Source organism: Anolis sagrei, chromosome 4, assembly GCF_037176765.1.
Source record: "Anolis sagrei isolate rAnoSag1 chromosome 4, rAnoSag1.mat, whole genome shotgun sequence".
Lineage (NCBI taxonomy): Eukaryota > Metazoa > Chordata > Lepidosauria > Squamata > Dactyloidae > Anolis > Anolis sagrei.
The window spans coordinates 238458670-238480689 of record NC_090024.1 but is presented as its reverse complement, the minus strand read 5'-3'; the positions used below and the strand labels follow the sequence as shown (position 1 = coordinate 238480689).

At 39.9% G+C, this 22020-nt stretch overlaps 2 protein-coding genes across 3 annotated transcripts in view; both read left to right on the top strand.

Moving 5' to 3' along the window:
- DNAJC5 (DnaJ heat shock protein family (Hsp40) member C5) overlaps nt 1-9954 on the top strand; it is a 67130-nt gene extending 57176 nt beyond the window's left edge. For both annotated transcript variants that reach the window (XM_060771914.2, XM_060771913.2), the window contains exons 5-6: nt 2102-2273; nt 4169-9954. In XM_060771914.2, the coding sequence (XP_060627897.1) occupies nt 2102-2273; nt 4169-4272 (276 nt within the window). In that variant the 3' untranslated portion in view covers nt 4273-9954. The remainder of the gene's footprint in view (nt 1-2101; nt 2274-4168) is intronic.
- A 5531-nt stretch (nt 9955-15485) lies between these two features.
- Nucleotides 15486-22020, top strand: part of LOC132772761 (tripartite motif-containing protein 54-like) — a 48943-nt gene continuing 42408 nt past the window's right edge. Inside the window, exon 1 of the mRNA XM_067468254.1 lies at nt 15486-15750. Within this exon, the coding sequence (XP_067324355.1) occupies nt 15583-15750 (168 nt within the window). The 5' untranslated portion in view covers nt 15486-15582. The remainder of the gene's footprint in view (nt 15751-22020) is intronic.

The window sequence follows — 22020 nt, the reverse complement described above, 5'->3', positions numbered from 1 at the left end:
TCACATTTGCTGGCTGCAAGACCACAGCAGAAATGGAAAAATTGCAATTATCTCTAACTACCTCTCAAAAACTCTTTAACTCTCAATATTGTTGACCATGTTTAGCAAACACACACACACAATATGTATTTATTTTGGTTTTCCTTGTATTTTTGTAATTAATGCACATTGGCTTCATTTTTGAAAAAAAATGTTTTTAAAACTAAACTAAACTAAACTAAAAATATCGATAGCAAACACACTGATAACCAAATCTGCAAAACTAAAATCTGTGAAAGTCAAGGTTTAACTCTATGTTCATTTCCATTGGCAACACTGTTAAAAGTACTCGTATTAAATATTTTCTTTACAAATTCTGTTGTCAGCTGATTCTAAATACATTATCTTCATTAATAACATCCATTAAAAATATGGGTTCTGGACAGAAAAGGAAGAACTTTGTTTTATTTAGTGAACAACATGTGAAATGCGATGTTTTGAAAATCCTAGAATGCTTTTCTCGTAGAAACCTTTGCATTTTGAAAGTGATGTGACATGTTTTCTATATGGAAAGTTTTTGTGGTTTTCTAGCTTTTAAAGCTGTGGTATGTTTCTTTTTAAGTTTAGTTATTTCCCATTTTGATGAATCAGTCACGATTACCCTCGACTTTCTCATGGTTGCTTTGACTTGGAAGATAAATTATTTGAATGCAATATATGAGAGAATTTGGTATTCTTCTTCGTGGTCTTTGTGAATCACAAAATTGAGTATTCTGTGCAGATGCAGAGCACTATTCTGAACTTTCTAGAATCACTAGGAAGAAAAGTTTTGGCACCACCACCCCGAGGCTCTATGAGGTAGTGGTTCTCAACCTTTTTTTGACCAGGGACCACTTTGGTCCACTCTCCAACATTAGTACCAAAAGGGTTACGAATCAGTTTTTGGTCAACTTTAGAGAAAGGAGGCCCGTGGATCAGATTTGGTCCTCACAGCTCACTGTTGGTCCATGGCCCACAGGTTAAGAACCACTGATATAAGGCCTATTTGCCACCGAAACCCCTCAGTTCCTAGGCCGCAGCTGCAGCCTGTATTGAGATATGAGGTGGCATGACCCCTGTGTGGGGAGAATGGGTGGGATTGTGTGAATTCACAGATGGCCACTCAAAGAAATACAGTTACAGGTAAACAACCTGTCATTTTGTGAGAAGCCGAAACTGTTGTTAGCTATGGTTTCTGGAATAATAGACCCCTTTTATCATTTAGTAAATAATTTGGGGGGCATAGCTCAACATTACCAGTGCTTTGAGGTACATGCTAGATCTATTACAGTCATGTTTAGAAAATAAAATAATCACCACAAAAATGATTTTGAAAATGTAGCTGATGACAGCAGGGAAACATATAAAATATATTAAGGTTTACATAAAATGTGTAAGCATGTAGCCCAAACTTTGGGAAAAGTTGCTTATATAATCGAGCCATTTTCTTCTTTCCCAGAGTCATCTGCAGAAATATCACTTTTGCAGAATTGGAGGGATGGGTAGTGGTGGTAGTTCTTACTTCTAGAATATCTCAGCCCTATGCTTCTGTTGACTAACCTTTGGTTTTTAATCGATGACTAAATGATTCCCAACAATTGGCTATTTTTCCACATAGCAGCTGTGAGTCATAATCTGCTAATTACTCTCAGAATCACCATCCTGGCTCATAAATCATATTGAGTTGGTGTCAGATCAAAGCTGTGCATCACCACATTGGAAAAGGTATTTAAGTGGTTGTATAGAGCTGTAAGATGACAGCTTGAGTTAGCCAGTTGACTAAAGTTGGATCTTACACAGCCATATAATCCAGTATCTGATCCGAGTCTACACTGCCATGTAATCCAGATAATCTGGGATCTGAAACTGGATAATATGGCAGTGTAGACTCGGATCAGATACTATTTTAGATTCCCTGTTCAGTATGTTTGGGAGAGTGTTTACTGCGTTTGCGTAAGGGACTGTTTTCAGCTGTTGTATTCCAGGTGGCCTAGTATTAGATCTAAGGGAAGCTGGCATTCCACCCCAAGAGCAGAGCTGGCTCTTTATTCTGACTATATCTTCTTTCTCTTTTCCTCGGCAGGCACTGTTTGTGTTCTGTGGGCTCGTCACAGGTTGCTATTGCTGTTGCTGTCTTTGTTGTTGCTGTAACTGTTGCTGTGGGAAGTGTAAACCGAAACCCCCTGAAGGCGAAGAGCAAGAATACTATGTCTCTCCTGAAGACTTGGAGGCGCAGCTACAGTCAGATGAGAGGGGTAAGTCCTGGCCCTTCCAGACCCACTGAAAGATGAAATGTCAAAGGTGACCAACAAGTTTGTGAGGTTTAAACTGCTACCTTAGGCAACAAAAATGTGTTTTGAATTTGATTTTTCAATTAATTTAATTGCAATTGTAGGGTTTATTATTGTATAAAACAGAGGTGTAGACATGTCCAGGTTGGTGAAAAGGTGAGTGGAGAAACAACATAAGCAAATCCTAATTGGCTGATGCAGACTGGACAGTTTGAGGGACTTCAGGGCCATTTGCCTTCAGAACCTGCAGAAGGCTGCACCTGGGAGGAAGTATCCAAAGAATCACAACATTTGCTCAATTATGCCAGGGTTTCATTCACCTTTAGTCCAGAGGCACCATGAAGTAAAACTTCAGTTTGTTATCGAAGGCTTTCATGTCTGGAATCACTGGGTTGCTGTGAGTTTTCCAGGCTATATGACCATGTTTCAGAAGCATTCTCTCCTTATGTTTTGCCAACATCTGTGGCAGGCATTCTCAGAGGTTGTGAGGTCAAAACCTCTGAGGATGCCTGCCACAGATGTGGACAAAACATCAGGAAAGAATGCTTCTGGAATATGGCCATACAGCCCGGAAAACTCACAGCAACCCAAAACTTCACTTTATTTAAAATTAGTTTACTTGGTCTACAAGGAAATGCAAACTGTACCTATTAATGCAGACTGTACCTATAACTGTACCTATACGATCTTCAGGAGAGGTCCTGCTCTCAGCCCCACCGGCCTCACAGGTATGGCTGATCAGGACAAGGGACAGAGCCCCCCCTCTTTCACTGTATTCTTATGGAAAAAAAGAAATAAAAAAATTATTTACAAAAAAAAAAGGACAAGGGACAGAGCCTTCTCGATGGTGGCCCCACAGCTGTGGAACTACCTCCTGAGTGAGTTCAGATCAGCCCCCTCCCTCCTGACCTTTAGGAGACAGCTAAAGACTTAGCTGTGGAACCAAATGTTCAGCCCATCGTAGTAATATTTAAATTTAAAGTGAAAGTTGAAAGGGCAATGATCCAGGACTGTTTAGAGACAACGGCTATGTCTTTGTGTGATATGTGGTGTTATTTTATATGAGGCATTTAATAATGCTTAATGTTTTATCAGAGGAGGGTCAATTTTGGTGTTTTATACTTTTTTATTGATGGCATTGAATTGTTGCCAACATTGTGAACCGCCCTGAGTCCCCTTCAGGGTTGAGAAGGGCAGTATACAAATACTGCAGATAAATAAATAAATTGGATATGATTATCAATGAATAGATGTATTGTCAAAGGCTTTCATGACCTGAATCACTGGGATGTATTGTGGTTTGTGGACTGTATGGCTGTGTTTTAGCAGCATTTTCTCCTGATGTTTTGCCTTCATTTATGGCTGATCTTCTGAAGATCCCAGCTACAGATGCAGGCAAAACGTCAGGAGAAAATGCTGCTAAAACAACCACACATCACCCCAATGAATAGATCAGTGAATTATAACTTCTAGCCCTTCATACTAATATTAATAAACCATTGCTGATTGTATGGAACCCACAAACTAAAATTGTATTGATAATTAAATGAAGTAGTTCCATTTGCTTATATCGAACTAGCAAAAGAATAATGAGCACTATTCTATATTATTTTTGATCTGTTTGTAATTATTTAAGGCAGTTAGTTTGTCACCTTCAATCTTTTTCTCAGTCTCATACTGCCAAGCAAAAAATACCAAACAAGATCATTAACACAAATGGATTGTTTTATGCTGCATAGTTGTTAATGTTTGATTGCAATGCTAACAAGGGCTCCAGAACCCATGTTCTTAGGAGCAGAGGCCCAGTTGGCTAGTCTGTTTGAAGAAATAACCGGTATCCTTTTCCCTTTATTTTGCAGAGGCCTCAGATACCCCTATTGTGATACAGCCAGCCTCAGCCACAGAGACGACCCAGCTCACGGCAGACTCCCACCCCAGCTACCATACCGATGGATTTAATTAAGTTAAGGAAGCACTGTTAACTAGAATGGATAAGAATAAATAACATGGCCAATCCAGCACTAGAATCATGGACATTAGAAATAGAATATGGGAAGGGAGATGTTCTGCCACAGTAAGAGGGCAGCCTTCAACCTGCTGAAAATATTTTGTAATCCCTTCGCCTTTTGTCACCTTCAGTGTCGTATCTTGATGATACATGGAAGTACTGTAGCATGCAGTATTTAAAGCAGTTTAGCTTTGGTCTGTTTTGTTTCCTTTAAAAAAAAAAGATAGCATGTGTGGAGTTTACGTTATAAACGTCTTTGTGTTGTAATGTATTGAGGAGTTATCACAATGAGTGTGATGGATACATTCTGCATTTTAAGCAGTGATACCAGCCAAAAACAACGAGCATTTTTCAAAGAGAAGTTAGATCTGTCACAGAAGCCTCCACACTTCTGTACAGTTGAGCTACGAACATCCCTTGAAGGCTGCTATTCCTCATCCACTTGATATAGTAACTAAAATTTCCAACTTTTTTGCACCATTCCCTTTGCTCCTTACACTTCTGTCTCAACAGACTTACCTTGAAAAATGCTATTGTTGTGAGGAAGGGAGAATTCTTTTTAAAAATAATGAAGTTGTCTCAAAATCTCCCTCTCGCTTATCTGTTTCATCTTCAAACCCTAATCTGACAGCCAGCTGCTTTTTACATTCTTTTGTGGGAGAGGGCCAAAATGTGGGTTTTGCTACAAAACCAGATGTTACTTGAATTATCTCTCTGCGTTTTAAATTTAAGTGCGCACTCGTTTTGTTCACATCGAATCATTCCCCTGCACTATTTATAATCAGATATTGCCATTTATTTTTTACTTGTGCATGGACATGAAAAACTGATGTATATTCTCATTGTTTAGCTTGAATGAAGTTGCAGCAAAATAAATAGTCAAAAGCAAATTTTAGATTTCTGTTGTTCGGACTATATATTGCCATAGTATGTAAGGTGTCATTGCTTTGATATTTTCCCCCAAGAAGCTCCTTTACATAGGGAAAATAAACCAAAACTAAAGAAACTAATGGCCACTTTATGTTATATATTCTGGGTGCCCACCTTTTGCATGTATTTAATGACCACTTTAAAAAGGAAACCCTCTAGTGAGAATGCCAGTAGCACCGTCTTTCATATAGACACCCCAGAAAAGGAACTGAGGTTGGTTATGGCAGATTATTGAGTGTACATTACATTTGATGGCAGACAGGTTTGCTGCTATGCAATGCAGGTGGAAACCCAAGTTGACGAGCTCCATAGACAGTGAGCATGCAAATTGAATTCTGAATCTGTTAAGTTTATTTGGCTGCTAGAACAGGCTTTGCCATTTTTTGACCTCTGTTCTCCCATTGTAAAATGGGAGCAATAACACTGAATTTTGCTAACTGTTTTGCAAAGGGTTACACACTTGAAATTCTATGTTTGGTTTGTTAGTGTTGCTAAATGGCTGTCAAAGCAAAGAAGCAAAGAGATCACTTTTGTTTCCTTGTATCTGACTAGAGAAATATTTTGCACATAATTCTTTTTTAAATATAGGGTACTTTTAGTTGGGCATTTCTCTTGTCCCTCCAATGATGCATTTATAGTGAACACTCTTAAGGGGGAAATAATGAATGGAGGTTGTGTGGAGTGGGTGAATGGAATGAATGTTATCAAGGCTCTAGAGATGTCTTAGTAGTGTAGGCTTCTAAGTTGCTGCTTTCTCTGTCTTGCTTTAGAAAATGTTGTGTTTGTTTTGTAGGGCCATAACCCAGGAATGTGCAAGGATTCAGGGCAACTGCTACTCTAAGAGCTGAGAGCACTCTTCCTTCGGCTCTTTTCTTGTCTATTATTCTTTCATTAAAAAGTTATACTCAAACCTGAGTTGGTAGAGTCGAGTGTATCACATGCCAGTGCAAATTTTCCATAGTTGTGTGAGATGGGGATTTCATCCTCTGTTCAGAGAAGTGATTCCTAACAGTTCCTTTTGCTTGACTCCCCTATCCCATTTTGCAGGATTTTAATGTAAGATATTCATAATATTAATAATATTCATAAAAATTATCCCTGCCTACAGTCCGATATAATACTTTCAACTCTATCTCAGCATTCCATTCTCTCATTCTGCAACATTTGTGGATTAGGTTTAACATGTTTTGACATTTCTTTTGGGCTTGGCATGCTTTCTCTAGAGCAGTGGCTCTCAACCTGTGGGTCCCCAGATATGTTGGCCTTCAACTTCCAGAAATTCAAACTGGCTGGAGTTTCTGGGAGTTGTAGACCAAAACACCTGGGGACCCACAGGTTGAGAACCACTGCTCTAGAGGACTCTGTTTCTCTCGTTGGACCCGAAAAAGTGGGAAATGTCTACCATTTGAAATCATGGTAAACATGTGGATCAAAACTGCCTTTTTCAAAGCCAGCCTAAACTTTCATCCCGTCCCCACCTCTTTCTAGAGGAGTCCAGCTACATTGCATGCACAACCTACTTGCGCTGTGTAGAAGCATAGTTCTTAACTTTTCGATGGTGTGCTAACAAAACACAATATTAAAACAGTTGCTGTGATCATGCAAATCTTTCATACTTCCACCTCTATACTAAAGCAAGCATGCGTGAATGGATGTCTGTCTAGATTTTAACAAATGCCTTCCTAACATTTTGATCTTCCTTCTGGAAGACAATATCACATATCACATCCTATTCATTTCACCCCATTTGAGGACAAGAAGATAATGAAATTTCGTTTTCACAACACCTTATTAGTCTTGTATTCTGACTTCAGCCCCCTTCATGTTTATAATTTCAAATTGTTTTGTTGACAGTGGAAACAAATTGATTTAATTTTCAACAGAAGTTACTGCTTCACACAAATAGCTGTCGTAATATACATTCAAGGCACTTTGTCTTCTGTCTTGCACTTTTCCATAGCAATTTGTGGTCATTTTAAGGTAGATTTTGAGGTTATTCATTAGATTTTTTTGAGTCATCATCTCACAATCCATTCCAATAACACTGTTGGTAAAGCCATAATGACATTTCTGTGTATAAATGTGCAAATGTTTCCATCTTCTGTTGTTCTGCACTATAGATTCACACTATGCTAAAGCTTTTTCTAAATAATGCTTAAATATGTGGTTATCTTAGTAGAGTGAGGGACTGTGATATGATCTTAAAGTGAAGCCAGAATTCAACTTTGTAATGGAAACAGATGCATCTGCTACTAAGAATGCATCCAAATGTCAAAATGTGAGAATAGTGCTGAGATAGTTACCATTTCCTGCAGTGTATACAATTTTTTAAGGTTCCTGTTGCACTTTTTGGGGAATTTTAAAAACATGACAAAGTAATTTTTGGAAAAGGGAAAAAGGACCGTATTTCCATGTGACTGATGAGTTTGTCTTGAACTTTTTAGGGCAGGGTGTTTGGGAAGCTCACAATCTTTAGCCTTTCACTCAGTGTACAGGAAGTATTAGCAAATTCAAGTTGTCTTTTCTTCCTTACCGCAGACTTTCAGTTTTCCAAACCCTTATTTTGCCAGACCAGCAGCAGCTCAAATTTTGTTGTTGTTTTTGTTTTTGTCAAAACCAGTGGATCCTGCAAATTGAAACATGTGATTTTGTTCTTGGCATGGATATCACACCAAGAATCAAGGAAATAAAGTGCTGGATTTTAATCAGCTTGATAATTCGGTGGGCTTATTGATAAATAGCAGTGCCAGCATCCATGGAACATAAATACTAAAGCATGCTGCCAGATATTACATTTATTTTATTTTTCTTTTACAACATGGATGATCAATCTGTGTGTTTAAACACTATAGAACACACCTTTGTGAGGGCTAGTGAGGAATCTTGAAGAGAGAAGAGAAAAGCTAAGTCATGTCTTACAGACAAGAGGAGGGTTATGATGAATATGAATAAAGGAAGCAGAATGCTGGTTTGAAGAAAGAAAAATTCCATAATTAGGAGCATAAAGGAAGCCAGATTTCAAGCTGCTTCCAGAGACAATCTGTCTAGTGCTGTGAGACACAATACAGCATGGATAATCATACCATACTTCTTGTTTGGGAAGGAAGTTGTTGGCATCTTGGCAAGAATGAAATTCCAATTTTTTCATCCATTTGTGGGTGAATTGTAGATCCAGAGAGGAGATGAGAACTATATTTTAAGACAGGCATGGGCAAACTTCGGCCCTCCAGGTGTTTTGGACTCCAACTCCCACAATTGTGGGAGTTGGAGTCCAAAACACCTGGAGGGCCGAAGTTTGCCCATGCCTGTTCTAACAGAAACATTAGGAGGAAATGTTAGCTATTTTTCTTAACATTCCTTATAGCTGCTCTAGATCTCCACTATCTTCCTTGTTTTTCCTCTTTTCTCAAAGATTTGGATTTCTCACCCCACAAAAGGCATCTTTGGAAAGACGATACTTAATCACATGAATATGAGGTACACGATCTTCCAAAACTAGATATTGCAGACCTTTGGCAGGCCCTTATTAGCTTTGTGTTTTCCCCTCTTTGTCTCCATAATAACGTAGCCGAATATATAGTCCAAAAACATACGCTGTGTGGTTGGTTTTTTTGTTTTTTTTTGTATTTTGCTAGAGGCAATCAGTGTAACGATTTAATTATATCGTATAGTTCATGCAACTTCAGTTTTGAGGCTGTTCTTAATTGCAGGGTTTTGTCTCCCAAAATTGAGCCATGGATGTTTGTGTGTGTGTGTGTGTGTAAGAATGACAGCACATGTGGCAATCTGGAAGTGTTTGTTAAGTGTATGCACTTGTGTGTAGATATCACGTTGTGCGGCGGCCATTGCTCCATTCTTTCTTGCGTTTTGATCTCCTCGTGACCTCTTCTATTGGGGATTTTTTGGTTTTCAAAATAGCTTTCTTCTATTCAAGCAATGTTCATCTTCACTATGAGGTAAAGCTTGGATAGGTTCCCTTTTGTGGACTACAGTTCCCAAAGACCTTGAGCCATCTGAGGGGAACCTGCTGGCCAATGGATTCTGGGAGTTGTAGTTCAAAAACAATTTTTTTTCTAAACTCTGGTTAAAAACTTAGGGTATAGCCAATGCTCCCTTTAATCGGCTTCTGTTTGCTTCAATGAACTTTAGAAAGAACTTCGAAATGAGCCAAGCCTTCCTAGCAATGTTGAGTAGATCCCATGATTGATTTTTTTTTACTAGATTTTGTTGTCTGAAGTCTGTGTTGACCTGAAGATGTAAACAAGAGTCTCCTTTTGCACTTGTACTTGCGGGATGGGAGAAGGGAAAGAATAAAATCCTAATGTGTTTTTAAAAAATGTTAGGTGTAAAAAGAATAAAGAAAAGAAAATCAATACAATCAAAAGTATAAATGCATTTGAAAAGCAATGATATATAAATATATATATACATAGAATATATATATCTATATTTTGTTATGTTACTTAAAGGATCAACCTTTACATTGTATGTAAGTAGCTGTGGCTGTCTGAACTTTGTGGATTGTTAACACTCGCAAGTACTGAGCTCCTGTACATACCTACAGTTCTAGCAGAAGGAATTATTTTATGTTTTAGCATGGTATTTTATGTATTGTATGTCTGAATAGGAACTTAAAAATTAAAAAAATAAAGACTGCTAAATTATCAGTAAACCAAGGTTGTAAAATAAATGTTTTCAAGGCAAAAATGTTTTTTTTCTCTCCTCTGTTTTTAAGATTTATGTTTATATTTATATGTTTGTGATTTCAACAAAAGCTCCTCGCATCGTCAAGGATGAAATTAAGCAGCTGTGTACCAATGCCTGTAGCTGTGAATGTGCTGAGGAATTTGAAAGGATACCTGTCGTACTCCAGAGCAGGTTCACCTCTGGCCTTCAATACCGTATCAGCAAGTAGTTTATTGAAAAATATATGTAGCCAAAGCAGTAAAAAGTAATCAACAGTAAAAGCTCAAAATCCTATTTAGTCCATCAGGTACAAAGGAAAACATGAAAAAAGTCAATAAAAGTCCATGAAACGAGGCACTTGAATCCATAAGCAACACGGGAAGTAAATCCCATAGCTAAAACATGAGCATGGCAAACCTTGGTACATGAAACTCAGAGCAAACGAAACTTAAACTTAGCATTATCCCAATGTTGCCTCAGCTGTGAATAATTATAAACCCTTCCCTGACTCCAAAGCTGCAAGGAATACATTCTTTTTTTAGTTTCGTTTTGTTACCTTTCTTCTGTTGGATCCAAGCTGACCTCCTTAATTGCCTGAACTGCCTCTCTTTCTGTTCAAGGTCTCACTCTCATCGTTAACTCCTGCACCTGGTAAATCAAAATCAGCTTCATTCTCAGATAGCTGCTCAGGGAACAGTGGGGAAAGGTCTTTCCCAAGCATGTGACCTTGAGAATCCTTTTCCAGCAGCACAGGCCTCTCTTTTGAGTACGAATCAGGCTCAGGCAACCCCTCATCCCCAAATCTAACAGATCTTGGCCCAGGAACCGGATCATCATCCCCATTCCCATCATGAACATCAGCATGAGCATTAGACACAATCACAGGCTGAACAGGCTGATATACAACAATACCTTGAAAACTGAAAGAGGATTTCATCCTTTGGACAACACACCATCTTTGGAATTTTGAGGGAATCCAGACATTTCCAGAAAACTGGCACAATTTCTCTGGAGGAAGTTTGCACATCCTGATTTCTATGCAGATATCATTGAAAGAATGTGTCTTGCATCATAGCTGCCAGATGAAATACAGGATCCTGTACATTTAATGGTTGTGTAAAGGAGGGAATTTCGGAAGGTTCTTCATGAAGTACTGTCTTCTATGCAACTATTAAAGATGCAAGACCCCATCTTATAGTGTACTTGGCAGTCCTAGGCAGAACACACTGATACCACATATAATTGCTTAAGGTTATTAGGACTTGTTTCCAAGAAGATCCCATCACTGACTGAAGGAGACTGAAGGAGCTGTGGAATTGGTACATCAAGCCTTTGAGTCTGAATACTCCTGTACCATCTGACTCCAGCTCTGACTGGTTTGAAAATGGGAAATGCATACAGTACCCCCTCTGTGCACTAATAGGTATTTTCTGATTTATTTTGTCTACATCTGAAAAAATACATTCTCCCAAAGCATTTTCTGGTGCTTCTGCATGTTCCTATGGTATGCTTCCACCAGAACTTGACCATAGACTCACCCTGGAGAACTAGAAATACTAGAGAAGTACTTTCTAGACATTTTCTACATCCTGCAGTGTATTTCTGTGCTATGCTTCCACCACAATTTGACCATAGAGGAGCCTAGGTCGACCCAGAAATGCTAGAGAGATGTTCTCTCTAGACATTTTTAAAGTCCTCTAGCATGACTCGGTGATCAACTTGCATTGGAAATTGCACCCTTCCATAGATTTCATTATTATCTCATAGAGTTGGAGGAGACCACAAGGGCCATCCAGTCCACTCCCTTGTGGTAATGTTTCTACAGCAAGCCCAGGAAAGTATCCCCTATGGATATAGATGTACTGTATTGATTAGTAATAACAAATTTACTGCAGTAAAATAGCAACACAAAGCATTCATTATCAGGGTTAGAAGGTATGATCATCAAGTTTGCAGACAACACCAAATTGGGAGGGAGAGCAAATACTCCAGAAAACAGGAGCAGAATTCAAAACGATCTTAACGGATTAGAGAGATGATTGCTCAAAACTAACACAATGAAGCTCAACAGGGACAAATGCAAGAGACTCCACTTAGGCATTAAAAAATGAAATGCCAAGATACAGAATTGGGGATGATGCCTGGCTCTACAACGTACGTGTAAAAAATTGCTGGGCAGAAGAGAAGGCTGACAGGATACATGATGGCCACGTATAAATATGTGAGGGGGGAATGGGATTGTCCTGCTTCTTGGCAGGGAATTGGACTGGATGGCCCACAAAGTCTCTTCCAACTCTAATTCTGTGATCACTGGCTCATGAATCATCAGGCTACTTCATTTGCTAGAACACACACACACAATTAAAATGTCTTAAAACTAAATTTCTATAAAAAATAAATATGCAACCAATTACTTAATATACTCTTTAAATTTTGAAATGAGTTGTAGTTGGTACACGTCCATCAACTCTTTTTATTTATTTATTTATTTATTTATTTATTTATTTATTTATTTGCAGTATTTATATACCGCCATTCTCACCCCGCAGGGGACTCAGGGCAGATCACAATGCACATATACATGGCAAACATTCAATGCCATAGATACACAACATATATAGACACACACACAGAGGCAATTTAACTTTCCAGCTTCTTGAGGGTATGCTTTGCATTCTGGCCACCGGGGGAGCTGTTGCTTCACCGTCCACTTGTGACATCGATGGAGTATTTCCTCATTCTTTTGCATGCTGCTTACCTCTTGTTACATATCCCTGGAAAGCATGTCTCTAACTACCTGTTTCCAGACTGCCCTTAGTTTGGTCAAAAGCTTAGGTAAGTTTACTTTGGAGGCTACAACTGCTAGAATTTCTTGACTTATCTTCTTTGACAAAGATTATATTTTTGTTTCTTTGTTTGAAATGCTATGTGCCAAGGCAAGGAACCAACCTCCCTCTGGTTGAAGTTGGGCTACCATTCCTGTTGATGGAGCTTGGAATCAAACAGTATTGGAATTTATGTGCTATAAACACTCAATAATGCTCATGTATCTGTATTCTGTGACATGACAGGTAAGAACAGGAACAAATTGGGAGGCTGAGAAGACAGCATTCAGAAAGAGTATTGGAGAAAGGGCACAAATCTGCCTTTACTGAAAATATTTTTCTGTGCCCTTATATTCACAAATTACCATATAATCCGGCATATAAGATGACTGGGCATATAAGATGACCCCCAACTTTTCCAGTTAAAATATAGAGTTTGGAATATACTCGCCGGATAAGACTACCCCTCTTCCAATTCACATCAAATAAAAAATTAAAAAGCATCAGATTTGATTTCAATATGTAATTTTCCTATTACTGTACCTCCTTCTCAGCCTCTCAGATCTTGCACCTGCACAACTTCACTGCAGTCTTCAGGAGCGAGATCTGAGAGGCAGAGGAGGAGGTATGGTAAGAGGATACAAGGGCAGGCCAGACAGGTAAAAGAATTGTGTTTTTCGGGGCCCAGAGCCACTCTATCTCTTTTTTCCCTACCCCGGGCACCCCTGGACACCTGCAGCTTGCTCCGGCCTTCACTTACACCTTCCCGGTGAGGCGCCCCTTCACCGGGTCCGCATTAAGTCCACAAATCCTGATGAATGGATTTTCTTCTACCGTACTTGTATAGCATCACCCTTAATGCTTTCATACAGTCGCTGCATACAGGGACTCTCCCCCCACAATATGCAGCAACCACAGATTCTCCAATCCGGATTAGAAGTTTCAGCACCCGCTCTATAAGACGACTCCCGGTGCATAAGACTACTCCCACATATAAGACGACTCCCACGCATAAGGCTACTCCAGCATACAAGACGTCTCCCATGCATAAAGCTATTCCAGCGTATAAGATGACTCCCATGCATAAGATGACCCCTGACTTTTGAGAAGATTTTTTGGGGTTAAAAAGTAATCTTATACGCCAGAATATATGGTAGTATTTGTGGGAAGGAGGGCACAATCTCCCTTTATTGCCCGCTTTCCTGAGTCATTTGTACTCACCAAAAGTGGCAACCATTTGTTTGGATAGTGAGGATACGGGGAAAACAGATGACAATAAGCTTACATTTATGATCACACTATAAGAGGCCGTCTCTTAAAAGGCGACATCTAACTCTAACTTGATTCATAAAAATTTACATTCAAGCAGGACAAGTTACCCAACTCAACCCATATTGCCAATTCCGACTGGCAGCCTGCTCCAGGATTTCAAGAGAAAGACCCTTCCCATCATGTGCCATCTGATCCTTTCACCTGGGGTTGTGGTTATGTTTATTTATTATTTATTTTATTTATTTATTTCGGGTATTTTTACCCCCGAAGGGGGACTCAGGGCGGCTTCCAACCGACATACGTTGATGCCTACAATTCACACAGTAAAATACATAGTAACAATAAATTATAACAGTTAAAACATTACATTAATACAATAAAAATACAATAAAATGCCAGCCTGGTGGCCATCGTTTTGCCAAGTCTGTAATTAATAAATTCATTCTGCTTATCATAGTCCGTTTCCAAAGCTTTAGTCTTCACTGTCCATTGTCAATCTGCCAGATTATCCAAAGGCCTGGTCCCATATCCATGTTTTTAATTTCCTTCTCAAAGAGAGGAGGAATGACGATGATCTAATTTCCCCGGGGAGTGAATTCCACAGGCAGGGGGCCACCACGAGAAGGCCCTGCCCCTCGTCCCCGCCAATCTCGTTTGTGACAAGGGTGGGGCCGAGAACAGGGCCCCTCCAGAAGATCTTAAATTCCTAGGCGGGACGTAGAAGGAGATACGTTCGAACAGGTACGCTGGGCTGGAGCTGTATAGGGTTTTATACGTCAAAACCAGCACTTTGAATTGTGCTCGGAACTGAATCGGCAGCCAGTGGAGCTGACATAACAGGGGTGTTATGTTCTCTGTATGATGCTCCAGTGAGAAGTCTAGCTGCCGCCTCCACTAGGAGACTCAAAGTTAACTTTCCACATGCAAAGTACATGTTGCTCTACATGTAAGGCTATATTTTCTTCTCAGCATTTCGAGTTTTGGATTGTTTGGAAAAGGGAGGAGGCCCAAGGGGCACAAAAGTTTAAAGACGACAGGAAATGGCACACATTTGAGATGTTAATAACTTTCGTTGAAACAACTGGCCAAAGTTGGGCCTGTGAGTGTTTCCAGTAAACGATCACAGGGGTTACTTCTAAGATTTCAGTTTTGGATTTCGAAATTTGTATACTGAAGTTGGAAAGAAACCTCAGCTTCTGCTCTATTTGACATCTTGTTTATCCCCAATACCCAGATTGCCATTTTAACTTACAGCTCTATGGATTGGAGCAGAAATAAGAGACGGTTACAACCTCAAACCGTTCTCTTCCCAAGACGGTGGGAGCGAGAGATAGCCTCCGCAGTTGCATTCTTTGGGTTTTCAAAAAGAGCCAAGGCTCCTCTCCTGGGAAACGGGGCAGACAGCTGCCTCTTGCATTGAGACGATGGTTATGACGACGAGCTATTCCTTCCACACTTGTTCATCCGCCCCCCGCACACACACATTTTGTGACTATGGCAAGGGCACACAGTGTCTTCTGCATCCAGAAGAGCCGCGGTCTGTTGGATTGCCATGTCGACCCACATGGAATACAGCTCCTGCCCCAGAGATTGTCCCACGATGGATAGCCTGGAGAGACAGCTTATATGCCCCATTTGCTTGGAAATGTTCACTAAGCCAGTGGTCATCCTACCCTGTCAGCACAACCTGTGTAGAAAATGTGCCAACGACATCTTCCAGGTGAGATATGAATAGTTCGAATCCGCTATTACAATCCTTAGCTTTGTGGATGCCGTGTTTGAGACGACCTACCTTCAAATAAGGACACTTTAATGAATGCTTTAGTTGTATATTCCTGCATGGCAAGGGGTTGGACTAGATGGCCCTTGGGGATCCCTTTCCAAATCTAAGATTTTGTTTTTGTAAGTGGGCGGCAAAGCAGTTTTATGGAGCTACTAGCCGTCCCCTGCCACACGTTGCTGTGGCCTAGTCTGTGTTTATGTGTTTTGTGTGTATATATATGCATATACACACACGTGTGTGTGTATATATTTGTGTATATGTGTATATATGTATGTTTGTGTATATATATGTGGTTTTGTGCATGCCTTGTAATGTAATTTTTTTGTTTTTTTGCCTTTTAAGTCTCTCCTGCTGTGTTTCTCATTGTTTTTATAGGTGATGATCACTCGTTGGCCTGATAGGTATATTGTGTCCAAATTTGGTGCCAATTCGTCCAGTGGTTTTTGAGTTATGTTGATCCCACAAACAAAAATTACATTTTTATTTATATAGACTAGCTGTCTATATAAATAAAAAAATATAAATATAAATAAATAAATAAATATAAATAAATATATATAAATATAAATACATATAAATAAATATAAATACATATAAATAAATATAAATAATTAATAATAAATATAAATAAATATAAATAAGTGACTGGCTTGACCTTGAAGGAGCTGGGGGTGGTGACGGCCGACAGGGAGCTCTGGCTTTGACTGGCCCATGAAGTCACGAAGAGTTGGAAATGACTGAACGAATGAACAACAACAAAAGACTAGCCGTCCCCTGCGACGCATTGCTGTGGCCCAATCTATGTATATGTTTTGTGTGTGTGTATATATATATGCATATATGTGTGTGTGTATATGTGTGTTTGTGTATATATGTGGTTTTGCGTATGTGGTGTAATGTAATTTTTGTTTTTGGCTTTTAAAAGGTCTTTCGCTATGTTTTTAAGGGTTTTTATGAGTGGTGGTGACTCGTTGGCCTGATAGGTATACTGTGTCCAAATTTGGTGTCAATTCGTCCAGTGGTTTTTGAGTTAGATGTTAATCCCACAAACGAACATTACATTTTTATTTATATAGATAGAATCATAGAATCATAGAATCATAGAATCAAAGAGTTGGAAGAGACCTCATGGGCCATCCAGTCCAACCCCCTGCCAAGAAGCAGGAATATTGCATTCAAATCACTCCTGACAAATGGCCATCCAGCCTCTGCTTAAAAGCTTCCAAAGAAGGAGCCTCCACCACACTCCGGGGCAGAGAGTTCCACTGCTGAACGGCTCTCACAGTCAGGAAGTTCTTCCTAATGTTCAGATGGAATCTCCTCTCTTGTAGTTTGAAGCCATTGTTCCGCGTCCTAGTCTCCAAGGAAGCAGAAAACAAGCTTGCTCCCTCCTCCCTGTGGCTCCCTCTCACATATTTATACATGGCTATCATATCTCCTCTCAGCCTTCTGTTCTTCAGGCTAAACATGCCCAGTTCCCTAAGCCGCTCCTCATAGGGCTTGTTCTCCAGACCCTTGATCATTTTAGTCGCCCTCCTCTGGACACATTCCAGCTTGTCAATATCTCTCTTGAATTGTGGTGCCCAGAATTGGACACAGTATTCCAGATGTGGTCTAACCAAAGCAGAATAGAGGGGTAGCATTACTTCCTTAGATCTAGACACTATGCTCCTATTGATGCAGGCCAAAATCCCATTGGCTTTTTTTGCCGCCACATCACATTGTTGGCTCATGTTTAACTTGTTGTCCACGAGGACTCCAAGATCTTTTTCACACGATTAACAAACGATTCATTGTCACGGTAGGTGGAGTGTACCTGGAAGAAAGGACCACTATTTGTACCTGCAGAGAAGGGGATATTTGCTCTCTATATAGAGCAAAGCTTTCAAACTATACTTTTTAGACTCCCAGATTTGCCTTGGGAATTGTAATCCAAAAAGGAGCTTTTCTAAACTTGTAAAAATGTGCTGTTCTTTTTTGGGGGTTGTTATGTGTCTGGAATTAAGCTTTCACCGGAATTATGTTTAGAGGCATGACTGAGGTTTTATAAAATAATTTCCAGGAAGCTGACCACTCAAAATTACTGTTTTTCATAACACTGGAACTTGGGAACCATCTGACAAAACTGATTAGATGTTGAGCCATGATTCACTCAGTGTTTGCTAACTACAAATTTGCTGTTTGTCATCAGCTTTTTTAAAAGCCAGAGATGAGCATAATGCTGTAAATAATTCCCTTTCTATGTGTTGTCAAAGGCTTTCCTGGCCAGAATCACTGGATTGCTGTGAGTTTTCCTGGCTGTATAGCCATGTTACTGAAGCACTCTCTTCTGACATTTCACCCACATCTAACACAACCTAAAAACTATCTTCAGACCCACTAAGAAAATCCAGAAATACTACATTCAGCAAAGGACAAAAGGGATCCTCTCACCTCTGCAGGGGTTACTGTATACAGCTGTTGACAATTCTTCATAGAGACCACCGAACCCAGCAATGCCCAAACACGAATCAAGGAATGTGAAAGGCACTGCAGACTACTTCAACCTGAGAAGTCAGCCATAGCAGAGCACCAGATGAACCAGCCTGGACACAGCATATTATTTGGGAACACAGAAATACTGGACCACTCTGACAACCACCACATCAGAATACAAAGAGAACACATTGAAATTCGCAACCGTGTGGACAATTTCAACAAAAAGGTGGGAACCATGAAAATGAACGGGATCTGGCTACCAGTATTTAAAAAACTCTAAAGTCAGGACAGTAAATAAAGAGCAACACTCAGAAAATGGGAATTCCAGTCAGGAAATGAACAGGGCCAGCTAACACCTCCCAACAAATGATTCCCCCAGGCAGGAATCAGTCAGGCTTTGAAGCTGCAAGGCCATTAAATGCTAATCACGGCAGCCAGTTGCGACATTCACACTTGCCTCAAACAGACAAGAGTTTTTTTTCCCCTCCTACCCTGGACATTATTCCACAGATATATAATCCTCCCTTGCCTAGTTTCCAACAGATTTCAAAGTCTCTGAGGATGCCTGCCATGGATGTGGATGAAACGTCAGAAGAGAATGCTTCTGGATCATTTGCCATACAGTCTGGAAAACTCACAGCAACCTAATTCCTTTCCAATACCAAATATCTAGCAGATAATAAACCAGCATTCACTTATTCAAGATGATAAACAATAAATTCAAGATGACGCATTACTGTGGAATCCATATCTGCAAAAGAGAGGAAGAAGGAGAAACGTTCTTTGCAGGTTCTGTGCCATTGATCCATCTAGTTCAGTTTATCCCCACCAAAGGATTCTTTCCCAACCCAACCTGGAGATGCTAAAGGGGTTGAACCCTTTACCTCGTACATACAACACAAGTACGTCACACCTGAGCTCTCATCCTCTGCAGCCCATTAAATATTTCAGGCCTCATGGTGTCTTTCTTTGATTTCGGATTGATTGGGATTGATTTAATATCCTACCTTTATACCAATAAGAGACCTTAAGTAGCTAAAGCAGTTCCAAATAGCGTCACCTAAATCAATCAATCAATCAATCAATCAATCAATCAATCTATATAAATAAAATTGTAATGTTCATTTGTGGGATTTACAGAACTCAAAACCCACTGGACGAATTGACACCAAATTTGCACACAAGACACCTAACAACCCAATGTATGCCTTTGACTCAAAAAAATTTGATTTTGTCATTTGGGAGTTGTAGTTGCTGGAATTTATAATTAACCCACAATCAAAGAGCATTCTGAACTCCAGCAACGATGGAATTGAACCAGTCTTGGCACACAGAACTCTCACAACCAACAGAAAATACTGGAAGGATTTGGTGCGCATTGACCTTGAGTTTTGGAGTTGTAGTTCACCTACATCCAGAGAGCACTTTGGACTCAAACAATGATGGATCTGGACCAAACTTGGCACGAATCCTCAATTTGCCCAAATGGGAATACTGGTGGAGTTTGGGGAAAATAGAATCTTGACATTTGGGAGTTGTAGTTGCTGGGATTTGTAGTTCACCTACAATCACAGAGCATTCTGAACCCCACCAACGATAGAATTGGGCCAAAATTCCCACACAGAACCCTCATGACCACCAGATTGAGCCACAGCAACGCGTGGCAGGAGACGGCTAGTAAATAAATAAATAAATGTGGCACAAAAGTCTCAAAAGCATTAATTAAACTGTCCAGTTAAAAGATGCATTTAAAATAAAAACCGGATTTATCTTTGATTTCCTGGTTCTCGTTTTAACCAATATGCTTTATGTCCCTTTGCTCTATGATTGTAATCTCATATTTCTGAAACTATGCTTACCTCCCCGCTATATTTCATTTCCACTTAATACTGTGCCTGCAGTCTTTCCACCAAATGGCTTCACTTTGTGATGTACCAAACGAAATTGCACATAGAGGCTTTGTTGACGTGAATTTTGCAGTCATGATTTGAGTTTTCTCTCTGACATGTTCCCCTGCAAAGCCCTCCTACGTGTTTACTGCTTTTCAACTACTATGTCTGAGTATCATGAATTTGTCTGGCTTTTTCCCCAATGCCATAACCTTTGTATTATGTTATTTCACCGTTAATCATAGAATCATAGAATCATAGAGTTGGAAGAGACCTCATGGGCCATCCAGTCCAACCCCATTCTGCCAAGAAGCAGGAATATTGCATTCAAATCACCCCTGACAGATGGCCATCCAGCCTCTGTTTAAAAGCTTCCAAAGAAGGAGCCTCCACCACACTCCGGGGCAGAGAGTTCCACTGCTGAACGGCTCTCACAGTCAGGAAGTTCTTCCTCATGTTCAGATGGAATCTCCTCTCTTGTAGTTTCAAGCCATTGTTCCGTGTCCTAGTCTCCAAGGAAGCAGAAAACAAGCTTGCTCCCTCCTCCCTGTGGCTTCCTCTCACATATTTATACATGGCTATCATATCTCCTCTCAGCCTTTTCTTCTTCAGGCTAAACATGCCCAGCTCCTTAAGCTGCTCCTCATAGGGCTTGTTCTCCAGACCCTTGATCATTTTAGTCGCCCTCCTCTGGACACATTCCAGCTTGTCAATATCTCTCTTGAATTGTGGTGCCCAGAATTGGACACAATATTCCAGGTGTGGTCTAACCAAAGCAGAATAGAGGGGTAGCATTACTTCCCTGGATCTAGACACTATGCTCCTATTGATGCAGGCCAAAATCCCATTGGCTTTTTTTGCCGCCACGTCAAAAATACTCAAGTCAATACGTTTTCCCAGGTTTTTTTGTGGTAAAATTAGGTGCCTCGGCTTATATTGGGGTCGGCTTATACTCAAGTATATACTGTAATAGTTGGTTTATTTTCTTTGATGTATATTGTTCTGATGCAATTTGTTATATGTCATTTTCCTGGCATTGAATGTTTGCTGTATATGTTGGAAACCATCCTTAGTCCCTTCGGGTAGATAAGGGACTAAATAAATAAATTATTATTATTATGATTATTGGTGATTAAACATGATATATTACCAGTTTCTCATGGCATGTTAACTTAGTATATTGTCACTTTGAATCTCCTTTGTGGAGAGAAAAAGTGAGGTATGAATAAACATAATAAACATGATAATAAACATAACAATAAATAAAACAAATATGATAAACATAACAGTAACAAACATAATAAATATTAATTATATTCTCCCCTTCTCACCCTGAAGGGGACTCAGAGCGGATCACAGCACACATACATGGGAAACATTCAAGGCCATTAAACAAACAGGACAGACAACAGATAGAGGTAGATGTTGGCATTTTCCCCAACTTCAGCATCCTGGAGGTTGTGTTCAATTCTGGCCACAAAGGAGAGGGCATGTGTTGTTGTTCCATCCCCTATGACAAAGAGCCCTTGATCACAGAATTTCCCTCTTTGATTACTGTCATTTTCTGGTTTTTCCTTTTTATGGTGCTGTAAAATATCTCACTACTTTAAGTGGTGCCTAATTTCTCTACTCACAGCTCACAGTTGTTTTCAAACTGCTTAGGTGGACAGTGAGCTGGGCTGAAGGTTGCTCTCCCTGACCTGGGCTTCAAACTGTCAACCTTTCAATTTGTGTGATCGATTGCTGCTGGAGATTAATCAGCTGTGCCAAATCCTGACCCTCATAAACATCATCATAATGCTGGCTTCCCATGCTCTTCTTCCCAGTTGACATGAGGAAT